General features: G+C 40.0%; 1 protein-coding gene across 2 annotated transcripts; it reads left to right on the plus strand.

Moving 5' to 3' along the window:
- Positions 1–510: 510 nt before the first annotated feature.
- On the plus strand, positions 511–22,587 carry LOC127882268 (uncharacterized). 2 transcript variants are annotated; one of them, XM_052430823.1, is made up of 3 exons: positions 511–629; positions 15,275–15,439; positions 18,550–22,587. In XM_052430823.1, the coding sequence occupies exons 2-3, from the start codon at positions 15,298–15,300 to the stop codon at positions 20,835–20,837; spliced, it is 2,430 nt and encodes an 809-aa protein (XP_052286783.1). In that variant the 5' UTR covers positions 511–629; positions 15,275–15,297; the 3' UTR covers positions 20,838–22,587. The 2 variants fall into 2 exon arrangements, with proteins under 2 accessions (XP_052286783.1, XP_052286784.1); XM_052430824.1 differs by lacking the exons at positions 511–629; positions 15,275–15,439 and adding an exon at positions 17,399–17,631.
- Positions 22,588–23,869: the final 1,282 nt, after the last annotated feature.

Consider the following 23,869-nt stretch of genomic DNA (forward strand, 5'->3'; position numbering starts at 1 on the left):
GTAACGCTAGCTAATGGTCTTTAGTTGGATGTTCGTTTAGAAGAGACATCCTTTAAACTAAACAATTAATAGAAAGCGGTAAGTGTCGTCTCTGATTACCGGTAGCTTGTGCAGACTTAACAGGCTAATCCGGGATGACACTTCACGCCCATGCATTAAGCCCTCTTTTCCCAGAACGAGACTCGTTTATTCTTCCGATCGCGATTTAATCCAACTATAGTCACTGTTAACCCATGGACTAAATTTGTAAAATAGGCATTTGAAACATGGCGTATTGTTTTGTCTCAATTTCTCCACACGAATGAAGACATTTTACCAATTTTACTTACCGGCAAATAATTGAATATGGAAAGCTTAAGAGTGATCAATTATGGGGTATATACCTTTTGTTTTAATAAATGAACTTGAACATTGGGTATTCAGATACGAGCCCGATATGGCTATTGTGAGCCCAGATATACGTATCTGGTGGACATTTACAAAGAGAGGAATTTCTTTCACAACCTGTCACTGCGAGAGGATTTATGTATTCTATAAGAGTTTAAACTGGTTTATTGAATAAATGCATTAAAATGCATGTTCATGAGTGATGTTTTTCGGAGGATTCGATATATTTGAAACGCTATAAGGTATGTTGACAAATAGTTGATTGTTGAAAAGCTATGTTCTGATTAACAAGCTTTCAGTTATAGAATGGACTACACAATAATTGAGTATCCCATGCTTATGAATTCGGAAGTTAAACGCACAATTCGTTTCCTGTAAAATATATACAGTAATTTCCAAAAGTGCACAATAAAGCCAGTTTTATATCTTTAATTTAGACTTATGGCTAGCTATTGTGATACGGATAAGTCAGACATGTGCCCTTATTTAAACAACATGTTTAAACGACATTAACAAATAAAGATTTACAGACAGTTTTTCACTCATATACATGATTATATACATGGTTTTTACGCTGGCTTGTAAAAAAACGTCTTTCGCGAACTACCAAAGTTTCCATCTTTTACTGGGTTTTTTTCCAAGTTACCTATCATTGTATTCTGATCATGAATTAGACTTGAGACTGTGCCACAAAGATTATAAGGATGTCCACGTTCCAAACAACAACAGAACAACGAATAACGAACGGATTGCGTTTTGAATGGATACATTGTTGAATGTAAAAGAAAAGCTAGGTTTAAATTGCATTTAACTTCCTTCGAGTAAATGTACAGATAATCAGAGTAAAAAGCCTTATTCACAAGAGGCGGGCGAGTTGTAAATCATTTTTCAAATGTGTCAAACCTTGCCTAATTATGTAGATCGCCGCTATAAACCTAGGCGCACGCAACAGGTCGATACCGATTAAAACAACGATAATTGGTGGCTATATTTAAAGGTACACTTCACTTTACTGTTTTACCAAAATATTTAAAAATATATGCCGAAAGTGAGCTAAAGTTGGAATGTCTTTACAACATACATGTTATGTGTAAAGAATGGTTGCTGATTATGTGTTAAATACCAAAGGATCACTTGTAATCGACCTTTTATGGATGATTTGATCCATAGAAATCGTTCGAATAATTAACCGCGTCATGCAAAAATGGATATTATGCCATATTTGTTAAGCGAAGCTCTAGACTATCCTGCGCATGTGCACACTCTGGTTGGAAGCTACGCTTGCCGCTATAAAGTCATGCAATGTTTCCTGGTCTAATTAGAGAACAGCGTAACTCCAGACTAAATTGTTTGCATGCGCAGGCCGGTTTTGGAGCTACGTTGACCGAATATGACATAAGACCAATTTTCGCACGAAGGGGCTCATTTATATATTTATTACGAAAGTTCAGCCTCATCTGATATCTATATTACCTGAATTCACGAATTGATTTTAAAAAGAGCTTCACCGGATGATGTTACGCCTTTAACTCATTTAAGATGTAATTAATTGATTAAATGTTAGCAATGTTAATATTGCGTAAACGACTTGATAGAATGTAAAGAATTGGTATTTCGATTGTACGTAATAGCATAAATAAGACAACTATATATCGCGTAACGTGAAAGAATTATGCATGAGTGTTCCTCAAAAAAGTTCCTAATAGTGATACTTTCTACTTTGTTTAAATATGTTTGACTTTGCTTATGGGATGAATTCCAGTCTTAACATTGATGGATAGAAATGTACTTGCTTTTTTTAAACGGAGTTCACTCTTTACTTGACATTTACTGTATAGAATATGTTTGAATGCTTTTGTCGAATGCACTCTTCTATCGGTAATTGCTTTATAAAAATGTATCACACGGAATACACTCTTTTGTTATCATTTTGTGGATATAAATGTGATTGTGTTTCCTTATGGAATGCAACATTTTATTGATATCTACTGGATGTAAATGGGTAAGAATTCCATTTTTAAATGCACTCTTTTATAAAAAATGTTTAAATTTTTCTCTATTAAAGAAGTTTTTCAGATACACTTACTGAATGTACAGTTGTTAAATGTTCTGATATTGAAAAAAGGAAACCAATCCAGAGGGACAGCATTTTATTATTGGCTGTATTGGGTCTTATACAATCAGTCTATACCTTTAAGTGCTTATATTTAATTATAATAGATTTATAGAGTCTGTCTTACTAGCATTGGTCAATTGCAAATTTCACATTTTTTTAGTTCCTGTACAGATTGCTATCGTTGTGGTGTTGTGACTAGAGTAAAAAACGTTTTCAATCGTTCCTAGACTGCAGCCTTCCATTCACATTAGCGGACTCTCTAACCCTTGCCACATATAAATACTGCAGCCTTCCATTCACATTAGCGGACTCTCTAACCCTTGCCACATATAAATACTGCAGCCTTCCATCCACATTAGCGGACTCTCTAACCCTTGCCACATATAAATACTGCAGCCTTCCATCCACATTAGCGGACTCTCTAACCCTTGCCACATATAAATACTTCAGCCTTCCATTCACATTAGCGGACTCTCTAACCCTTGCCACATATAAATACTGCAGCCTTCCATTCACATTAGCGGACTCTCTAACCCTTGCCACATATAAATACTGCAGCCTTCCATCCACATTAGCGGACTCTCTAACCCTTGCCACATATAAATACTGCAGCCTTCCATTCACATTAGCGGACTCTCTAACCCTTGCCACATATAAATACTGCAGCCTTCCATTCACATTAGCGGACTCTCTAACCCTTGCCACATATAAATACTGCAGCCTTCCATTCACATTAGCGGACTCTCTAACCCTTGCCACATATAAATACTGCAGCCTTCCATTCACATTAGCGGACTCTCTAACCCTTGCCACATATAAATACTGCAGCCTTCCATTCACATTAGCGGACTCTCTAACCCTTGCCACATATAAATACTGCAGCCTTCCATTCACATTAGCGGACTCTCTAAACCCTTGCCACATATAAATACTGCAGCCTTCCATTCACATTAGCGGACTCTCTAACCCTTGCCACATATAAATACTGCAGCCTTCCATTCACATTAGCGGACTCTCTAACCCTTGCCACATATAAATACTGCAGCCTTCCATCCACATTAGCGGACTCTCTAACCCTTGCCACATATAAATACTGCAGCCTTCCATTCACATTAGCGGACTCTCTAACCCTTGCCACATATAAATACTGCAGCCTTCCATTCACATTAGCGGACTCTCTAACCCTTGCCACATATAAATACTGCAGCCTTCCATTCACATTAGCGGACTCTCTAACCCTTGCCACACATAAATACTGCAGCCTTCCATTCACATTAGCGGACTCTCTAACCCTTGCCACATATAAATACTGCAGCCTTCCATTCACATTAGCGGACTCTCTAACCCTTGCCACATATAAATACTGCAGCCTTCCATTCACATTAGCGGATTCTCTAACCCTTGCCACATATAAATACTGCAGCCTTCCATTCACATTAGCGGACTCTCTAACCCTTGCCACATATAAATACTGCAGCCTTCCATTCACATTAGCGGACTCTCTAACCCTTGCCACATATAAATACTGCAGCCTTCCATTCACATTAGCGGACTCTCTAACCCTTGCCACATATAAATACTGCAGCCTTCCATTCACATTAGCGGACTCTCTAACCCTTGCCACATATAAATACTGCAGCCTTCCATTCACATTAGCGGACTCTCTAACCCTTGCCACATATAAATACTTCAGCCTTCCATTCACATTAGCGGACTCTCTAACCCTTGCCACATATAAATACTGCAGCCTTCCATTCACATTAGCGGACTCTCTAACCCTTGCCACATATAAATACTGCAGCCTTCCATTCACATTAGCGGACTCTCTAACCCTTGCCACATATAAATACTTCAGCCTTCCATTCACATAAGCGGACTCTCTAACCCTTGCCACATATAAATACTGCAGGCTTCCATTCACATTAGCGGACTCTCTAACCCTTGCCACATATAAATACTTCAGCCTTCCATTCACATTAGCGGACTCTCTAACCCTTGCCACATATAAATACTGCAGCCTTCCATTCACATTAGCGGACTCACTAACCCTTGCCACATATAAATACTTCAGCCTTCCATTCACATTAGCGGACTCTCTAACCCTTGCCACATATAAATACTTCAGCCTTCCATTCACATTAGCGGACTCTCTAACCCTTGCCACATATAAATACTTCAGCCTTCCATTCACATTAGCGGACTCTCTAACCCTTGACACATATAAATACTGCAGCCTTCCATTCACATTAGCGGACTCTCTAACCCTTGCCACATATAAATACTTCAGCCTTCCATTCACATTAGCGGACTCTCTAACCCTTGACACATATAAATACTGCAGCCTTCCATTCACATTAGCGGACTCTCTAACCCTTGCCACATATAAATACTTCAGCCTTCCATTCACATTAGCGGACTCTCTAACCCTTGCCACATATAAATACTGCAGCCTTCCATTCACATTAGCGGACTCTCTAACCCTTGCCACATATAAATACTGCAGCCTTCCATTCACATTAGCGGACTCTCTAACCCTTGACACATATAAATACTGCAGCCTTCCATTCACATTAGCGGACTCTCTAACCCTTGCCACATATAAATACTTCAGCCTTCCATTCACATTAGCGGACTCTCTAACCCTTGCCACATATAAATACTTCAGCCTTCCATTCACATTAGCGGACTCTCTAACCCTTGCCACATATAAATACTGCAGCCTTCCATTCACATTAGCGGACTCTCTAACCCTTGCCACATATAAATACTTCAGCCTTCCATTCACATTAGCGGACTCTCTAACCCTTGCCACATATAAATACTTCAGCCTTCCATTCACATTAGCGGACTCTCTAACCCTTGCCCACATATAAATACTGCAGCCTTCCATTCACATTAGCGGACTCTCTAACCCTTGCCACATATAAATACTGCAGCCTTCCATTCACATTAGCGGACTCTCTAACCCTTGCCACATATAAATACTTCAGCCTTCCATTCACATTAGCGGACTCTCTAACCCTTGCCACATATAAATACTGCAGCCTTCCATTCACATTAGCGGACTCTCTAACCCTTGCCACATATAAATACTGCAGCCTTCCATTCACATTAGCGGACTCTCTAACCCTTGCCACATATAAATACTTCAGCCTTCCATTCACATTAGCGGACTCTCTAACCCTTGCCACATATAAATACTGCAGCCTTCCATTCACATTAGCGGACTCTCTAACCCTTGCCACATATAAATACTGCAGCCTTCCATTCACATTAGCGGACTCTCTAACCCTTGCCACATATAAATACTTCAGCCTTCCATTCACATTAGCGGACTCTCTAACCCTTGCCACATATAAATACTGCAGCCTTCCATTCACATTAGCGGACTCTCTAACCCTTGCCACATATAAATACTGCAGCCTTCCATTCACATTAGCGGACTCTCTAACCCTTGCCACATATAAATACTTCAGCCTTCCATTCACATTAGCGGACTCTCTAACCCTTGCCACATATAAATACTGCAGCCTTCCATTCACATTAGCGGACTCTCTAACCCTTGCCACATATAAATACTTCAGCCTTCCATTCACATTAGCGGACTCTCTAACCCTTGCCACATATAAATACTTCAGCCTTCCATTCACATTAGCGGACTCTCTAACCCTTGCCACATATAAATACTGCAGCCTTCCATTCACATTAGCGGACTCTCTAACCCTTGCCACATATAAATACTGCAGCCTTCCATTCACATTAGCGGACTCTCTAACCCTTGCCACATATAAATACTTCAGCCTTCCATTCACATTAGCGGACTCTCTAACCCTTGCCACATATAAATACTGCAGCCTTCCATTCACATTAGCGGACTCTCTAACCCTTGCCACATATAAATACTGCAGCCTTCCATTCACATTAGCGGACTCTCTAACCCTTGCCACATATAAATACTTCAGCCTTCCATTCACATTAGCGGACTCTCTAACCCTTGCCACATATAAATACTGCAGCCTTCCATTCACATTAGCGGACTCTCTAACCCTTGCCACATATAAATACTTCAGCCTTCCATTCACATTAGCGGACTCTCTAACCCTTGCCACATATAAATACTGCAGCCTTCCATTCACATTAGCGGACTCTCTAACCCTTGCCACATATAAATACTTCAGCCTTCCATTCACATTAGCGGACTCTCTAACCCTTGCCACATATAAATACTGCAGCCTTCCATTCACATTAGCGGACTCTCTAACCCTAGCCACATATAAATACTGCAGCCTTCCATTCACATTAGCGGACTCTCTAACCCTTGCCACATATAAATACTGCAGCCTTCCATTCACATTAGCGGACTCTCTAACCCTTGCCACATATAAATACTGCAGCCTTCCATTCACATTAGCGGACTCTCTAACCCTTGCCACATATAAATACTGCAGCCTTCCATTCACATTAGCGGACTCTCTAACCCTTGCCACATATAAATACTGCAGCCTTCCATTCACATTAGCGGACTCTCTAACCCTTGCCACATATAAATACTGCAGCCTTCCATTCACATTAGCGGACTCTCTAACCCTTGCCACATATAAATACTGCAGCCTTCCATTCACATTAGCGGACTCTCTAACCCTTGCCACATATAAATACTGCAGCCTTCCATTCACATTAGCGGACTCTCTAACCCTTGCCACATATAAATACTGCAGCCTTCCATTCACATTAGCGGACTCTCTAACCCTTGCCACATATAAATACTGCAGCCTTCCATTCACATTAGCGGACTCTCTAACCCTTGCCACATATAAATACTGCAGCCTTCCATCCACATTAGCGGACTCTCTAACCCTTGCCACATATAAATACTGCAGCCTTCCATTCACATTAGCGGACTCTCTAACCCTTGCCACATATAAATACTGCAGCCTTCCATTCACATTAGCGGACTCTCTAACCCTTGCCACATATAAATACTGCAGCCTTCCATTCACATTAGCGGACTCTCTAACCCTTGCCACATATAAATACTGCAGCCTTCCATTCACATTAGCGGACTCTCTAACCCTTGCCACATATAAATACTGCAGCCTTCCATTCACATTAGCGGACTCTCTAACCCTTGCCACATATAAATACTGCAGCCTTCCATTCACATTAGCGGACTCTCTAACCCTTGCCACATATAAATACTGCAGCCTTCCATTCACATTAGCGGACTCTCTAACCCTTGCCACATATAAATACTGCAGCCTTCCATTCACATTAGCGGACTCTCTAACCCTTGCCACATATAAATACTGCAGCCTTCCATTCACATTAGCGGACTCTCTAACCCTTGCCACATATAAATACTTCAGCCTTCCATTCACATTAGCGGACTCTCTAACCCTTGCCACATATAAATACTGCAGCCTTCCATTCACATTAGCGGACTCTCTAACCCTTGCCACATATAAATACTGCAGCCTTCCATTCACATTAGCGGACTCTCTAACCCTTGCCACATATAAATACTGCAGCCTTCCATTCACATTAGCGGACTCTCTAACCCTTGCCACATATAAATACTGCAGCCTTCCATTCACATTAGCGGACTCTCTAACCCTTGCCACATATAAATACTGCAGCCTTCCATTCACATTAGCGGACTCTCTAACCCTTGCCACATATAAATACTGCAGCCTTCCATTCACATTAGCGGACTCTCTAACCCTTGCCACATATAAATACTTCAGCCTTCCATTCACATTAGCGGACTCTCTAACCCTTGCCACATATAAATACTGCAGCCTTCCATTCACATTAGCGGACTCTCTAACCCTTGCCACATATAAATACTGCAGCCTTCCATTCACATTAGCGGACTCTCTAACCCTTGCCACATATAAATACTGCAGCCTTCCATTCACATTAGCGGACTCTCTAACCCTTGCCACATATAAATACTGCAGCCTTCCATTCACATTAGCGGACTCTCTAACCCTTGCCACATATAAATACCTCCTTCCATTCACATTAGCGGACTCTCTAACCCTTGCCACATATAAATACCTCCTTCCATTCACATTAGCGGACTTTCTAACCCTTGCCACATATAAATACTGCAGCCTTCCATTCACATTAGCGGACTCTCTAACCCTTGCCACATATAAATACTTCAGCCTTCCATTCACATTAGCGGACTCTCTAACCCTTGCCACATATAAATACTGCAGCCTTCCATTCACATTAGCGGACTCTCTAACCCTTGCCACATATAAATACTTCAGCCTTCCATTCACATTAGCGGACTCTCCAACCCTTGCCACATCTGCAGCCTTCCATTCACATTAGCGGACTCTCTAACCCTTGCCACATATAAATACTGCAGCCTTCCATTCACATTAGCGGACTCTCTAACCCTTGCCACATATAAATACTGCAGCCTTCCATTCACATTAGCGGACTCTCTAACCCTTGCCACATATAAATACTGCAGCCTTCCATTCACATTAGCGGACTCTCTAACCCTTGCCACATATAAATACTTCAGCCTTCCATTCACATTAGCGGACTCTCTAACCCTTGCCACATATAAATACTGCAGCCTTCCATTCACATTAGCGGACTCTCTAACCCTTGCCACATATAAATACTGCAGCCTTCCATTCACATTAGCGGACTCTCTAACCCTTGCCACATATAAATACTGCAGCCTTCCATTCACATTAGCGGACTCTCTAACCCTTGCCACATATAAATACTTCAGCCTTCCATTCACATTAGCGGACTCTCTAACCCTTGCCACATATAAATACTGCAGCCTTCCATTCACATTAGCGGACTCTCTAACCCTTGCCACATATAAATACCTCCTTCCATTCACATTAGCGGACTCTCTAACCCTTGCCACATATAAATACCTCCTTCCATTCACATTAGCGGACTCTCTAACCCTTGCCACATATAAATACTGCAGCCTTCCATTCACATTAGCGGACTCTCTAACCCTTGCCACATATAAATACTTCAGCCTTCCATTCACATTAGCGGACTCTCTAACCCTTGCCACATATAAATACTGCAGCCTTCCATTCACATTAGCGGACTCTCTAACCCTTGCCACATATAAATACTTCAGCCTTCCATTCACATTAGCGGACTCTCCAACCCTTGCCACATCTGCAGCCTTCCATTCACATTAGCGGACTCTCTAACCCTTGCCACATATAAATACTGCAGCCTTCCATTCACATTAGCGGACTCTCTAACCCTTGCCACATATAAATACTTCAGCCTTCCATTCACATTAGCGGACTCTCTAACCCTTGCCACATATAAATACCTCCTTCCATTCACATTAGCGGACTCTCTAACCCTTGCCACATATAAATACTTCAGCCTTCCATTCACATTAGCGGACTCTCCAACCCTTGCCACATCTGCAGCCTTCCATTCACATTAGCGGACTCTCTAACCCTTGCCACATCTGCAGCCTTCCATTCACATTAGCGGACTCTCTAACCCTTGCCACATATAAATACTTCAGCCTTCCATTCACATTAGCGGACTCTCTAACCCTTGCCACATATAAATACTTCAGCCTTCCATTCACATTAGCGGACTCTCTAACCCTTGCCACATATAAATACTGCAGCCTTCCATTCACATTAGCGGACTCTCTAACCCTTGCCACATATAAATACTGCCTCCTTCCATTCACATTAGCGGACTCTCTAACCCTTGCCACATATAAATACTTCAGCCTTCCATTCACATTAGCGGACTCTCTAACCCTTGCCACATATAAATACTTCAGCCTTCCATTCACATTAGCGGACTCTCTAACCCTTGCCACATATAAATACTGCAGCCTTCCATTCACATTAGCGGACTCTCTAACCCTTGCCACATATAAATACTGCCTCCTTCCATTCACATTAGCGGACTCTCTAACCCTTGCCACATATAAATACTTCAGCCTTCCATTCACATTAGCGGACTCTCTAACCCTTGCCACATATAAATACTTCAGCCTTCCATTCACATTAGCGGACTCTCTAACCCTTGCCACATATAAATACTGCAGCCTTCCATTCACATTAGCGGACTCTCTAACCCTTGCCACATATAAATACTGCCTCCTTCCATTCACATTAGCGGACTCTCTAACCCTTGCCACATATAAATACTTCAGCCTTCCATTCACATTAGCGGACTCTCTAACCCTTGCCACATATAAATACTTCAGCCTTCCATTCACATTAGCGGACTCTCTAACCCTTGCCACATATAAATACTGCAGCCTTCCATTCACATTAGCGGACTCTCTAACCCTTGCCACATATAAATACTGCCTCCTTCCATTCACATTAGCGGACTCTCTAACCCTTGCCACATATAAATACTTCAGCCTTCCATTCACATTAGCGGACTCTCTAACCCTTGCCACATATAAATACTGCCTCCTTCCATTCACATTAGCGGACTCTCTAACCCTTGCCACATATAAATACTTCAGCCTTCCATTCACATTAGCGGACTCTCTAACCCTTGCCACATATAAATACTGCAGCCTTCCATTCACATTAGCGGACTCTCTAACCCTTGCCACATATAAATACTGCAGCCTTCCATTCACATTAGCGGACTCTCTAACCCTTGCCACATATAAATACTTCAGCCTTCCATTCACATTAGCGGACTCTCTAACCCTTGCCACATATAAATACTGCAGCCTTCCATTCACATTAGCGGACTCTCTAACCCTTGCCACATATAAATACTGCCTCCTTCCATTCACATTAGCGGACTCTCTAACCCTTGCCACATATAAATACTGCCTCCTTCCATTCACATTAGCGGACTCTCTAACCCTTGCCACATATAAATACTTCAGCCTTCCATTCACATTAGCGGACTCTCTAACCCTTGCCACATATAAATACTGCCTCCTTCCATTCACATTAGCGGACTCTCTAACCCTTGCCACATATAAATACTGCAGCCTTCCATTCACATTAGCGGACTCTCTAACCCTTGCCACATATAAATACTGCAGCCTTCCATTCACATTAGCGGACTCTCTAACCCTTGCCACATATAAATACTGCAGACTTCCATTCACATTAGCGGACTCTCTAACCCTTGCCACATATAAATACTTCAGCCTTCCATTCACATTAGCGGACTCTCTAACCCTTGCCACATATAAATACTGCCTCCTTCCATTCACATTAGCGGACTCTAACCCTTGCCACATATAAATACTTCAGCCTTCCATTCACATTAGCGGACTCTCTAACCCTTGCCACATATAAATACTGCCTCCTTCCATTCACATTAGCGGACTCTCTAACCCTTGCCACATATAAATACTGCAGCCTTCCATTCACATTAGCGGACTCTCTAACCCTTGCCACATATAAATACTGCCTCCTTCCATTCACATTAGCGGACTCTCTAACCCTTGCCACATATAAATACTTCAGCCTTCCATTCACATTAGCGGACTCTCTAACCCTTGCCACATATAAATACTTCAGCCTTCCATTCACATTAGCGGACTTTCTAACCCTTGCCACATATAAATACTGCAGCCTTCCATTCACATTAGCGGACTCTCTAACCCTTGCCACATATAAATACTGCAGCCTTCCATTCACATTAGCGGACTCTCTAACCCTTGCCACATATAAATACTGCCTCCTTCCATTCACATTAGCGGACTCTCTAACCCTTGCCACATATAAATACTGCAGCCTTCCATTCACATTAGCGGACTCTCTAACCCTTGCCACATATAAATACTGCAGCCTTCCATTCACATTAGCGGACTCTCTAACCCTTGCCACATATAAATACTGCCTCCTTCCATTCACATTAGCGGACTCTCTAACCCTTGCCACATATAAATACTGCAGCCTTCCATTCACATTAGCGGACTCTCTAACCCTTGCCACATATAAATACTGCAGCCTTCCATTCACATTAGCGGACTCTCTAACCCTTGCCACATATAAATACTGCCTCCTTCCATTCACATTAGCGGACTCTCTAACCCTTGCCACATATAAATACTGCCTCCTTCCATTCACATTAGCGGACTCTCTAACCCTTGCCACATATAAATACTGCAGCCTTCCATTCACATTAGCGGACTCTCTAACCCTTGCCACATATAAATACTTCAGCCTTCCATTCACATTAGCGGACTCTCTAACCCTTGCCACATATAAATACTGCAGCCTTCCATTCACATTAGCGGACTCTCTAACCCTTGCCACATATAAATACTTCAGCCTTCCATTCACATTAGCGGACTCTCTAACCCTTGCCACATATAAATACTGCAGCCTTCCATTCACATTAGCGGACTCTCTAACCCTTGCCACATATAAATACTTCAGCCTTCCATTCACATTAGCGGACTCTCTAACCCTTGCCACATATAAATACTTCAGCCTTCCATTCACATTAGCGGACTCTCTAACCCTTGCCACATATAAATACTGCAGCCTTCCATTCACATTAGCGGACTCTCTAACCCTTGCCACATATAAATACTGCAGCCTTCCATTCACATTAGCGGACTCTCTAACCCTTGCCACATATAAATACTGCAGCCTTCCATTCACATTAGCGGACTCTCTAACCCTTGCCACATATAAATACTTCACAAAGGCTAATCCAAGCAATGTGTCAGTTTTGCCTTTTTTGAATGCCGAGATCTTGCATTAGCGACTTTGACATTTAGACAGTCGTCATGGGCTCTTAACTCCAAATGCCACTCGAATGTATAGTTGGATATGTTTAAAAATTATGGCTCTCATATAGGGATGCACGGTAAAGATCGTGTTCAACATGTGCGCAGTTCAGTATAAGTCGTCTTTCTTTTTTGTTGGAATGTTTTAAAACTATTTTGTAGCGACTTTATTAATTACGTTCTTGAAAGTGTACTGAAATCAAGGGTGTTATTGAAGAACACCTTAGATAACGTCCCATATTTCTTTGATTTTAAATGTAATCAAATTTAACTTATATAATATCGTTCGTTTGATACATTCTTAATATGGCATAATTTAATGCAATTTTATTCTTAGTGGGCATATCGACGGTATTTCCCATACATACGTGCATTAAGACAAAGCAATTATCAAGTTTTGAAGCGAATATGTATCTGTTAACCATAGCATATTGATGAAATCGGTAAGAAAATTTTTTAATTAAAAACTATAGGTACATTTACTTAAGAGCGACTTCAGTACCACTTCGGATTTTTCCCGCGCCCGATAAAAGTGTCACCTAGAAACTGTTATTATAAAAGATAAGGTGTAAGAGCTTTTATTATAACGAGGGACATGTTTTAAAAAACCGTTTTATACACTCTTTTTATCGTTATATAAATTCTTTTTGAAGGAAAATGTATTTTTTCTGAATATCAAATACCGTTAAAACCGTCGTGTGATAATATGAAGTAATCATTTTGTGATGTTCTCTTTTATGAATAGGTCATTAATAATTGACATATTTTCTATAGAAAAAGTTCAAACTAATAATTGCTAGACTACACTGAAAACAAAACAAAAAGCAGTTTCAATGGAAAGCAGCCCCAATGCAATCCAGACCAAAGACAAAACTGTTTATAATAAAAACAGTCCTCATAAGCAGTCTCAATTGTGTGCAGTCAACATACAAAGAAGTCCCAATACAAAGAAGTCATAACTCAATGTAGTCCAAATACTAAGCAGTCTCAATTGTATGCAGTCAACATACAAAAAAGTCCCAATACAAAGAAGTTTTAACTCAATGTAGTCCAAATACTAAGCAGTCTCAAATGTATGCAGTCAACATACAAAGAAGTCCCAATACAAAGAAGTCATAACTCAATGTAGTCCAAATACTAAGCAGTCTCAATTGTATGCAGTCAACATACAAAGCAGTCCCAATACAAAGAAGTTATTACTCAATGTAGTCCAAATACAAATCAATCCCAATACTAAGCAGTCCCATTACAAAGTAGACCCAATTAAAAGCAGTATCAATACAAAGCAGTCTTAATACAAAACAGTCTCAATTCGATGTAGTTCAAATACTAAGAAGTCTCAATTCTATGTAGTCAATATACAAAGCAGTCCCAATACAAAGCAGTCGCAATAAAAAGCAGTACCGATACAAAGCAGTTCAATTACAAAACATCCCATTACAAAGCAGTCTCATTACAAAGCAGGCTCAATACAAAGCAGTCTCATTACAAAGCAGTCTCAATACAAAACAGTCTCAATACAAAACAGTCTCAATACAAAACAGTCTCAATTCGATGATGCCCAAATACTAAGCAATCTCAAGTGTATGTAGTCAACATACAAAGCATCCCCATTACACAGCAGTACCAATACAAAGCAGTACTTATTCAAAGCAGTACCAATACAAAGCAGTAATAATACAAAGCAGAACCAATACAAAGCAATCAATTAAATAACACCCCAATACAAAGCAGTATCAATACACAGCAATAACAAATACAATGCAGTCACAATACACAATACACAATACGGTTCCAGTCGCGGCAGTGGACAGTGGAACAATATTATTGTTATATATGTTACGATAAAATATTTCGTGATACTAATTTATTATCGGTCGATAAGCCATACTTTTTTCTTTGTGATACGCTGCTTTCATATAGTATATGGAAATCGAAACCCAAATCGTTTCTAAAAGGCCGATTAACAATTTTCAATTGAAAATTAAAATAATCTCATTCAACAAAACATATTTCAGTTGATATATCGCCAAACTCAGCGATGTCCGCCAAGCAACTGGCCGCCTCCATGTCTTTGTCGTCATCGATGACGTCACTGAATGCAGACGCTGTCCCAAGATGCAGCACGCACCGGAAACGGCTAAAGTTCTTCTGCGTCAAGCACGAGCTATTGTTGTGTTCAGGTAAATGTTCAGAAACTATAGGGTATAGCTAAAACATTCTGATATTATAACATCTCGCACTGTTTCGGATAAAGTCACAGGTCTTTTTAGAAACCAAAGTACGGCCAATAACACGCTACAACTTTACACCGGACTTCACAGAACTGGAAAGAGGGCGTTCGTTTATATGATATATATGACATGATTTAGCTTTTTAAAATAACATTTAGAAACAACAGCTCTACTATCATATGATCTGTCGTGTTAAACAAAGAAAAAAAATACTGATGTGGAAACAGCTGGATATATTAATAGTACATTAATGAAGTACTATTGCAGCACGGATAAAACGTGCCTGTCTTAACAACTTTATGAACTCATGTTGTAGTAATTTAGGCGAGCCTTTAAAATAAATTGATTTGAACTTGTTACATAGGTTGGGTATAAAGTTATTATGTTGCTTGCCTGAAAACGTCACCTCACTATTGAGGATGTTATTATCAAAATGTTGCTCGGACTGTCTATAAACAGGTGGTTTTCTGCTATGTAAAAAAAGGCTGTTAACGGACTCGATCCCACAGCAAACAGACCATATCCCAAACCGAAATTATAAAAAAATCCCAATTTCCAAAACAAATATACATGTATATATTATTCTTTTTTGAAAGAAGTGTCTTATGACTGCTGATTATTAGACTCTATATCTCAATTTTATTTTTTAAACAACCTACAAAATATATAACCATAATTTATATGATTTTTATTCAAGATGGCCAGCAAAAGACCTGTTGTGTCAATATTTGTTGATAAAAAAATCCCAATTTGGTCCTCTTTGTCTATGAAAATTTCCCAAATTTGCCACTTTTATCGATAAAAAAATCCCACTTTGACCAGACTACTTTCCCCAAAAATGGCTGGAAAACCTCCTGATAAAAGATTGCAATATGGATATCATGACACAGTCTGATAATGCACAGCCCCGGGGGAAAACATCAATTATACCTCTTACCTAGCCTATGAACATAACATATACATCCGTAGGTCGTTTGTTATTATTAAGGCCTGTGTACAGACCCAATTCATAAATATTATGAGTCTTTGATCAAGTTACACCTGCAAAATTGTTACTAAAAATGTTATAAAAAAATTCTTTACGATTCAATTACTAAAAAACATGACTACTTATGTTTAGTGGATTGTCATTTTCCTGAATTATTTAACAAATATAAGGTAAAATACCGTTCTATGAATGTCTCAATAATAAAGAATAATAATAATAAATGTTTTCCGTTGTTAGAAGTCATCATAGAAAAAAAATCTAACGTGTTAAAGGGAGGCTACTTTTCGCGTATTTGTACACAAGAGAGCAGTTATTTCCCTTTTTGTAACATAAACTGTCCCAACCCGTGAAGATCCAGATTTTTTTTATCACTTTCAAAATGTTTTAAGCAAGTCATTGCGATTTCTACATATTTTTTTATGATTCATTATACATTTGATGATTGCATTCTGAAGTGAATAAAAAGAATACAAGAAAACGATTCAACAAAAAAAGACTTACACTTACGGTAATTGGGTTAAGACGTCATGGTATTGATTAAAAGCAATGATCAGAAACAATTCAATCTCGGCTTGGATGTTTGGATTTTGGCATGAGTAGGTTGCAAGTCGTGTTGTTTGTGTTTGCATTTAAAACTCGTATTAACCTTCGCATGTCGCAGTAACAAACACAATTTAAGAGGAATTAAGAAACTACGTTGTATCACATCCGGGGGGGGGGGGGGGGTAACTTCCCAAATTTAAGGGTAGGGGTGTCCAACTGAGACTTCTGAAATGTGACCCATTTTTATACCGGTACTTTGATGAAGCATACCCATTTTGATACAAGATTTTTGAAAAAGCAGACCCATTTGTATACGTCTATACGATACCATTGAGAAAGTGGACCGATTTCAAGGACCCATTTCAATACTAGAATTTGATACAGTGGACACACTTAATACTAGAATTTAAATATCTATCATTTCAATACAGTATACTTATTGAATTTGCTATTATATGTTTATTTGTAAATTTCATATATGTATCACACAACTTTACACGAAGCTTATCGACCAACCTGAGCGATCTGTACAGCCTAATAGTGAGGCCGTCTTACCGTCAACCAGCAAACTGCATTCTTCGACAGGAAATGAAAATATGCACACGATCCCGTACGTCAAAAACGTACAAACAGATAAAAACTGTCAAGTTTCTGCATCTTTCTCGCTACTGAAATTTACTTTTTGATACCCAATTATATACAAGAATGAAATTTATCATACCCATTTTGACACTGATACTTTTAAATCTATATACATTTATATACAAGCAAATTTCTGATTTCAATACCCATATCTATACTTAGATGCTCAAAACCATACCCATATCTATACTTTTAGTCGAAAAACACACCACATATTGTTGGCACACCCCTATATACCCGTATATATATATATAGGAAGTTACCCCCCCCCCCCGGGTACCTGCTTCCTTACAAAGTGATACGCATGCATGTAATTATCCTAACTCATATACGTGGTTGTCTAAGATCTTATAATGTTTGTTACTAATGGTACACCATGCAAGTAACTTCTTGAGTTTTTAAATGCAAACCAATATTATAAATATTGTTGAACCTTACGAGCAAAAATTACATTTTCGAATCGTGTCATTTATTCGCTATCGGCTCTGTCCATGCACGAACTTAACCCATTTATGCCTAGTGGACTCTCCCATCCTTCTAAATTGGATCAATTTATTTCCAAAATTAGGGTTGCTAGTATATTTATTTCTATGTTTAGTATATTTCTTACATAGCTTCTTTCAGGCAAACAGCGCCGACCCTGATGAGACGCCTTTTTTTCTAGACGCTAGGCATAAATGGGTTACCGAGATAGGTGACAACATAAAACTCAGTTCATTGGAATATTCTTAATTAATATATACCGATTTTAGTGCATGGAAAAATAATTTGTCATAAACATACTTAAATATCTTCATGTAAAGAGGTAAGTGTAAGGTCAATGATTGCAAGCTTATCCAGTTACTAATAAATATGGATTGTAACGTAGTATATATTTTTAATTCAGTTTGCGCCGTCAAAAAGCACAGAAGTTGCGAGGAAATTCTAACGATCGCGGAAGCGAGCGACGAGAAGAAAACCGAAGGCCTCCGACTCTTGGACGCGCATGCGCAGCGGATAGCGCTGATAGAGAACGCCGTCGTAGAACGCAAGGCAGCCAAGAAGTTGCTTGACACCAACGTTCAGGAAATACTCAACGAGATCCACCAGGTCACCGAGAAGGTTATGGACCTCGTGAAGCACGAGGAGCGCGTGCTGGTCGAGAGCGTCCAGGCGATGCAGAACCGCGAGGCGCAGACGCTTGACGATGACATTTCCGGTCTGGAGACGACTGCGGAGAGGGTACGGAAGGTGCACGATAATCTTAGCCAAGGGTTGAAACAATCCGAAATTGATCTCATTTATTCCGTAATAAAGGAAAAACAACAGAACAACGATGGTGCAAACGTGGAAAACATTGTTAAAAAGCGTTTTCGCGAAGTTGACTTCAAGTTTATGGTTTCTCCGCACGTTACGTCCTTTTTACGACATTTTAAAAGTCTGGGTCAAGTTATGCTTTCTGATGAGACCGGAAATTCCAGGATTCCGCGATCAGGAATGTCTACACCGGTGAGCGAGATTTCCGAATTCTCTACTCCAGCTCGCATTGCTGATGAGTTCACCGACCATTCTCCTCCAAACGGAACTGACGACGGGCATCTCACAGCACGCGAGAAGTGGCAAAGAGATCGACAGCGACAGATGCAATCACAGATACGAGACCACAACCAGAATGAAAACGTTTTCCGGTTCGATCAACCCAACCCAGTCGCACCCTCTAGAGACCGCCGGAATTTACCGATGCGCGCTTTACCAAGACCGGAAACACCGGAAGTGTATAGTCGCCCACGGATGCCAGCGGGAAGGCAAGACTTCGTACCACGACCAACTTCCACCCCGCCAACGGAAGTTAACTCATTCTCCCCGAGCCCCAAATCTCGCGACGTCGACAGGTTTAATACGATTGCTCCGTACCGGGCTATGAGAAAAGATTTCACTCCAACACCAGACCGAAGATCACCGGGGCCTATTAAAAGTCCAGTGGCGTCGACTAATGGGCGTGTGGAGCCCGCACAGCAGGGAGAAAACGTGTTTTCCTTTAATCAAGGAGCAGGGAAACCTGATCACAATTTTCCGCCGGGCCATCCTCATTCCCCGCATTCAAGATGGGGACCATCTTCCTCCTCCCCCAGCGGTCCTGTTTACTCCATCGTCAGCGTCAAGGACGCCGACACAAACTTCGGTCGATCATTTGCCGCCGTCCAAATCAACGAGGTTCAAAAGCCGCCGAGAAGTTTTCCGACTGGCGAGCAAGAGCGAACGTTTATCATTCAGGGCCATCCCAGTCATAGCGGTGGCAGTGAAACGGAGGGAAAGTATAGAGAAGGTATGAAACTCGATGAAACCGGACGTTTTACACCATCTCACGTGACCTCAGATGAAGAAAAGGTGAAACGCTGGGTGCATTCGGTAGCGTTTAACTCGAGCGGCATTGGTTCGAAAAGACTCATTTCCGGTCTAGGTTTACTAAGTGACGGGAGAGTCATCATCGTCGATCAAGAGCATTACACAATACAGCTCTTTGATCGCAACTTCCGCTTTGTAACGGAAATGAAACTTGATTCGCGACCGTTTGACGTGATAGTGCTCAGCGACACTAAGATAGCTGTCAGTCTTCAAAGTGAGCGCGTTTTGAAATTTATTCTCATAACCCCCGAAGGTATTACATCTTTTGCGGATCTAGGCGTTCCCTGCGAGACGGTTTGTTACGGCGTAGCGGCGGGCGGCGGCAACTTTGTCGTCTGTTGCGGCGATGAGGTGTGGGTCCTGTCCGAGGAGGGCCGTGCCGTCCACTGCTTAAAGAAGGACAATTCCGGACACGGAATTTTCATTCAGGCGGAGTACGTGGCAATGGACGCCACCGGAAACACGCTATACATCTCGGACGTGGGAAATGGCCGTGTGCTGGCCATTCAGCTGGATGGGCGGCGTCTCTGGGAGTTCTCCTATCAAGGGTTCAAACCGGCGGGTCTCAAATGCTGCGACCATTACATCTATGTGTGCGACCGCGACCAACATCGCGTCCTGATGCTCAACGCGATGGGTCACGTGGTCAAGCAGTCCGTGGTTGGTCGATTGGAGAACCCGAGCGCTCTGTGCTTCAGCACATCCGGTAAGGAGATGCTGGTTGCTCAGATGAGGTACGACGCCGTGGTGTCGCCACCGAAGCCTGTCCATATGTTCGTTATGCAATAGCATGCACAAATACCCGCCACCTCATAGCAATGATGAATTCAGCAATAGCGGTGAAGTTACAGAAAAAAACCGCGACACTTACGGGTCAAGCCATGTTATGAGGTTTGTGTATACGATGTAGTATAACCGGTATATCTGATATAATTAGTGCCTGTAAGAGTTTTATTTTGCTATTCTAAATCTGCAATGACTGTCAGTTGTTAAAGGGACTCGCCTTTTTATTTTTGTTTATTTTTTAAATGTCAGTAAATATATTTACTGCAAAATGTTGAAATAAAACAAGTGTCTTTTCCGGGGTTCAAACACTTGTCAATTGAACACAAATGCTTTTTAATTTATCAATTTATGAAGATGATATACATAAACTAACATAATTTAAATAACAGGTATTTCAAGTTGTATTTTTTCATAAAAAGATTGTGTAAATTAATTTCAGATAAATGGCATCTTTCCCGTCTTGTCCCTTATGGCTAAGTGGCGATGTTCTTGTTACGCTTTTTATCGATGTATGAATTTGAAAACTACGTGTATCACTAACATAGCGCTAACAAAACGCTGTTTAGTTCTAAAGCCTAAATGGTCCAGTGGTAGAGGGGCAGATTTGTTTTCAAAGGTATCGTATTTTAATTCCGATTAAGACAAAACATGTTATTAAACCATGTTATATGTATTACATTTAAAGATTATTCCAAGTGGTGTAGCCTTGTTAGTAAAGTAAATATAAATAAATAAAAATGTCCATCGGTTAACAATACCTTTCATGTGTCATTTAGATGCGGTAAATCAAATTACTCGATGCGTTTAAATTGTCAAAGTATTTGTTTTACCTTCTTTAAATATGTACAGGCCTGTATGTTTTATTCATGAAATACTTTATATACGCATGTGTTGGGGACGCGTCTCACCAACAATCGAATCTCAGTGTGATATTCGTGTTTTATTTATTTGTGAATGTCAGTGTGTAATTCGAGTTTGTTGTTTATATATTTGTGAATATCAGTGTGTAATTCGTGTTTGTTTTTAATATTTATGAATCTCAGCGTGTAATTCGTGTGTGTTGTTTATATTTGTTAATGCACTTCTTCGTTGTAAGATATCACTTAAGACCATATTTTTCACAAATCTTTTTTTTCGCATCTCGAAAAATATATTTCTCAACAGATGTTAACTATATTTTACATCGCCGCCGTTATATATTTTTTACATGATCTGTGTGTTTTATATTGATTTATGCCTGTCTCATGCATACTCAGTATTTCATATTGCAAACTTAGGATTACAGGGATCTCATGCAATGTTCACATCAGGGATCTCATGCAATGTTCACATATGTTGTAAAAAATGATTTGTGGAAAACATGCCTCAGCGTAGCATAGAGTTCTGCTTTCATGACGTTTTGTGGTAAAGGGGTGAAATTCCGCATAGATGCCAAACTATGTTTGTTTAAGTACTAGTATATAAATATGTTTTCCGTAATAGTTTATCATTTATAAAGTATGTCTGTTTTTCTAACACAATTAATAAAGTGAATACCACTTTGATACGCAAAACCTTGTTTGAAGGTGTGTATATATTTGGTTGTACATATGTTTGAAGGTGTGTATATATTTGGTTGTACATTTGCGTTTCAAGGTGAGATCTTATTTGTAACGGACACGTTTTTTCCGAATAAAACTATTGTATAACTAAAATGGAAACTATATAATTTTGTATTCCGCACAGTTATTGAATGGTTGTGTGTGATATTGTATATAACGTGTTTATAGCACGATGCATGAAAATACAATACTAATAAAATGATGAAGATATATTATCAGCATTATATTTAATTTAAATGATAAACATACAATAACTAAATAACATCAGTTAAGGTTTTTTTGTGGGACAAACGACTTCCTTCATATGGTATGTGAAGCGGTATTAAGAAAAAGGATCGGAATACAAATATCAGATTAGTTACTCCAACTGCAATTGATACCGGATATAGAATGTGAAGTCTAATTATGCATCCTTATAACGCTTATTGGCATTGTTTGATAAACAAAGTATAATGTATTGTGTGTCTTATCACATACGAGTTAATGACCGGTAGACTCTCAATAAAGTATTCGGATTTTGTCGCTATTCAAAATAAGACAAACACGTTTAAGTGAGGTTCTTGATTAGTTCTGCCATGTATTATAATAAGCAATTGTAAACACTAATGTTTCTTAATACCAAATATATATGGTCGTAATTATAAGCCGTGTATTATTGCAAGAAACGTTCTTAAGCGTTTGTAAATGTGTTTTTTTTCAAATACGCGATTATCTTAGTAAGTAATACTACATGATAAAAGCATATGTGGACTATTACTTTGTGGTCATTGTACTTCAAATTATAAATTTCTTGGCAATTAACAAAAGTTACGATTATCCAGTCTGATGTAATGTTTTTCCCGTGCATAATGCTCTCATGCGGGTATCTTTTAAAACGTGTTTATTCGAAAACATACCTCTTGAACTTGTATATGTTATATACGTAGATAATCTGACATACAACAGAGAGTCCTGAAGGTCCGTGGCTGTCCGGTTAGCGCAGTGGTTTCCCACCTAGGCGAACCGGGTTCAATCCCTTTTCCTGGAAACATGTGAGTTTGGTAGGTGGTAACCATGCTGGAGTCGGGACAGACGGGGTTTCCTCAAACAAAACAAAACCAAAATTAAACATATATTTTATTTTAAAAAAATGGCGCGACATTACAGCTAAAATTTCAATATTTGTCCCAAGTTACGTGAGACAAATTTAGGAATGTGGGACACACACTGCATCCTCACATAATGCAGTGTCGTTCGCGGAAGAATCTCATAAACTTTGAAATAGGTCTTTTTTTTATTATAGTGTCACCCCTATTGAAAGGGCCAGCCAATTTGGCTTATGAGACACCTGTGCGTGTATACCATGTACCTCCCAACTCCTATCACTATGCCAGGCGCCAGGCGGATAGAAGTCGGTAACCATTCATGTTTAACGCTCGCGGCTCACGAGCTGGC

The sequence above is a fragment of the Dreissena polymorpha genome, chromosome 5 (assembly GCF_020536995.1).
Source record: "Dreissena polymorpha isolate Duluth1 chromosome 5, UMN_Dpol_1.0, whole genome shotgun sequence".
In the NCBI taxonomy this organism is placed as follows: Eukaryota; Metazoa; Mollusca; class Bivalvia; order Myida; family Dreissenidae; genus Dreissena; species Dreissena polymorpha.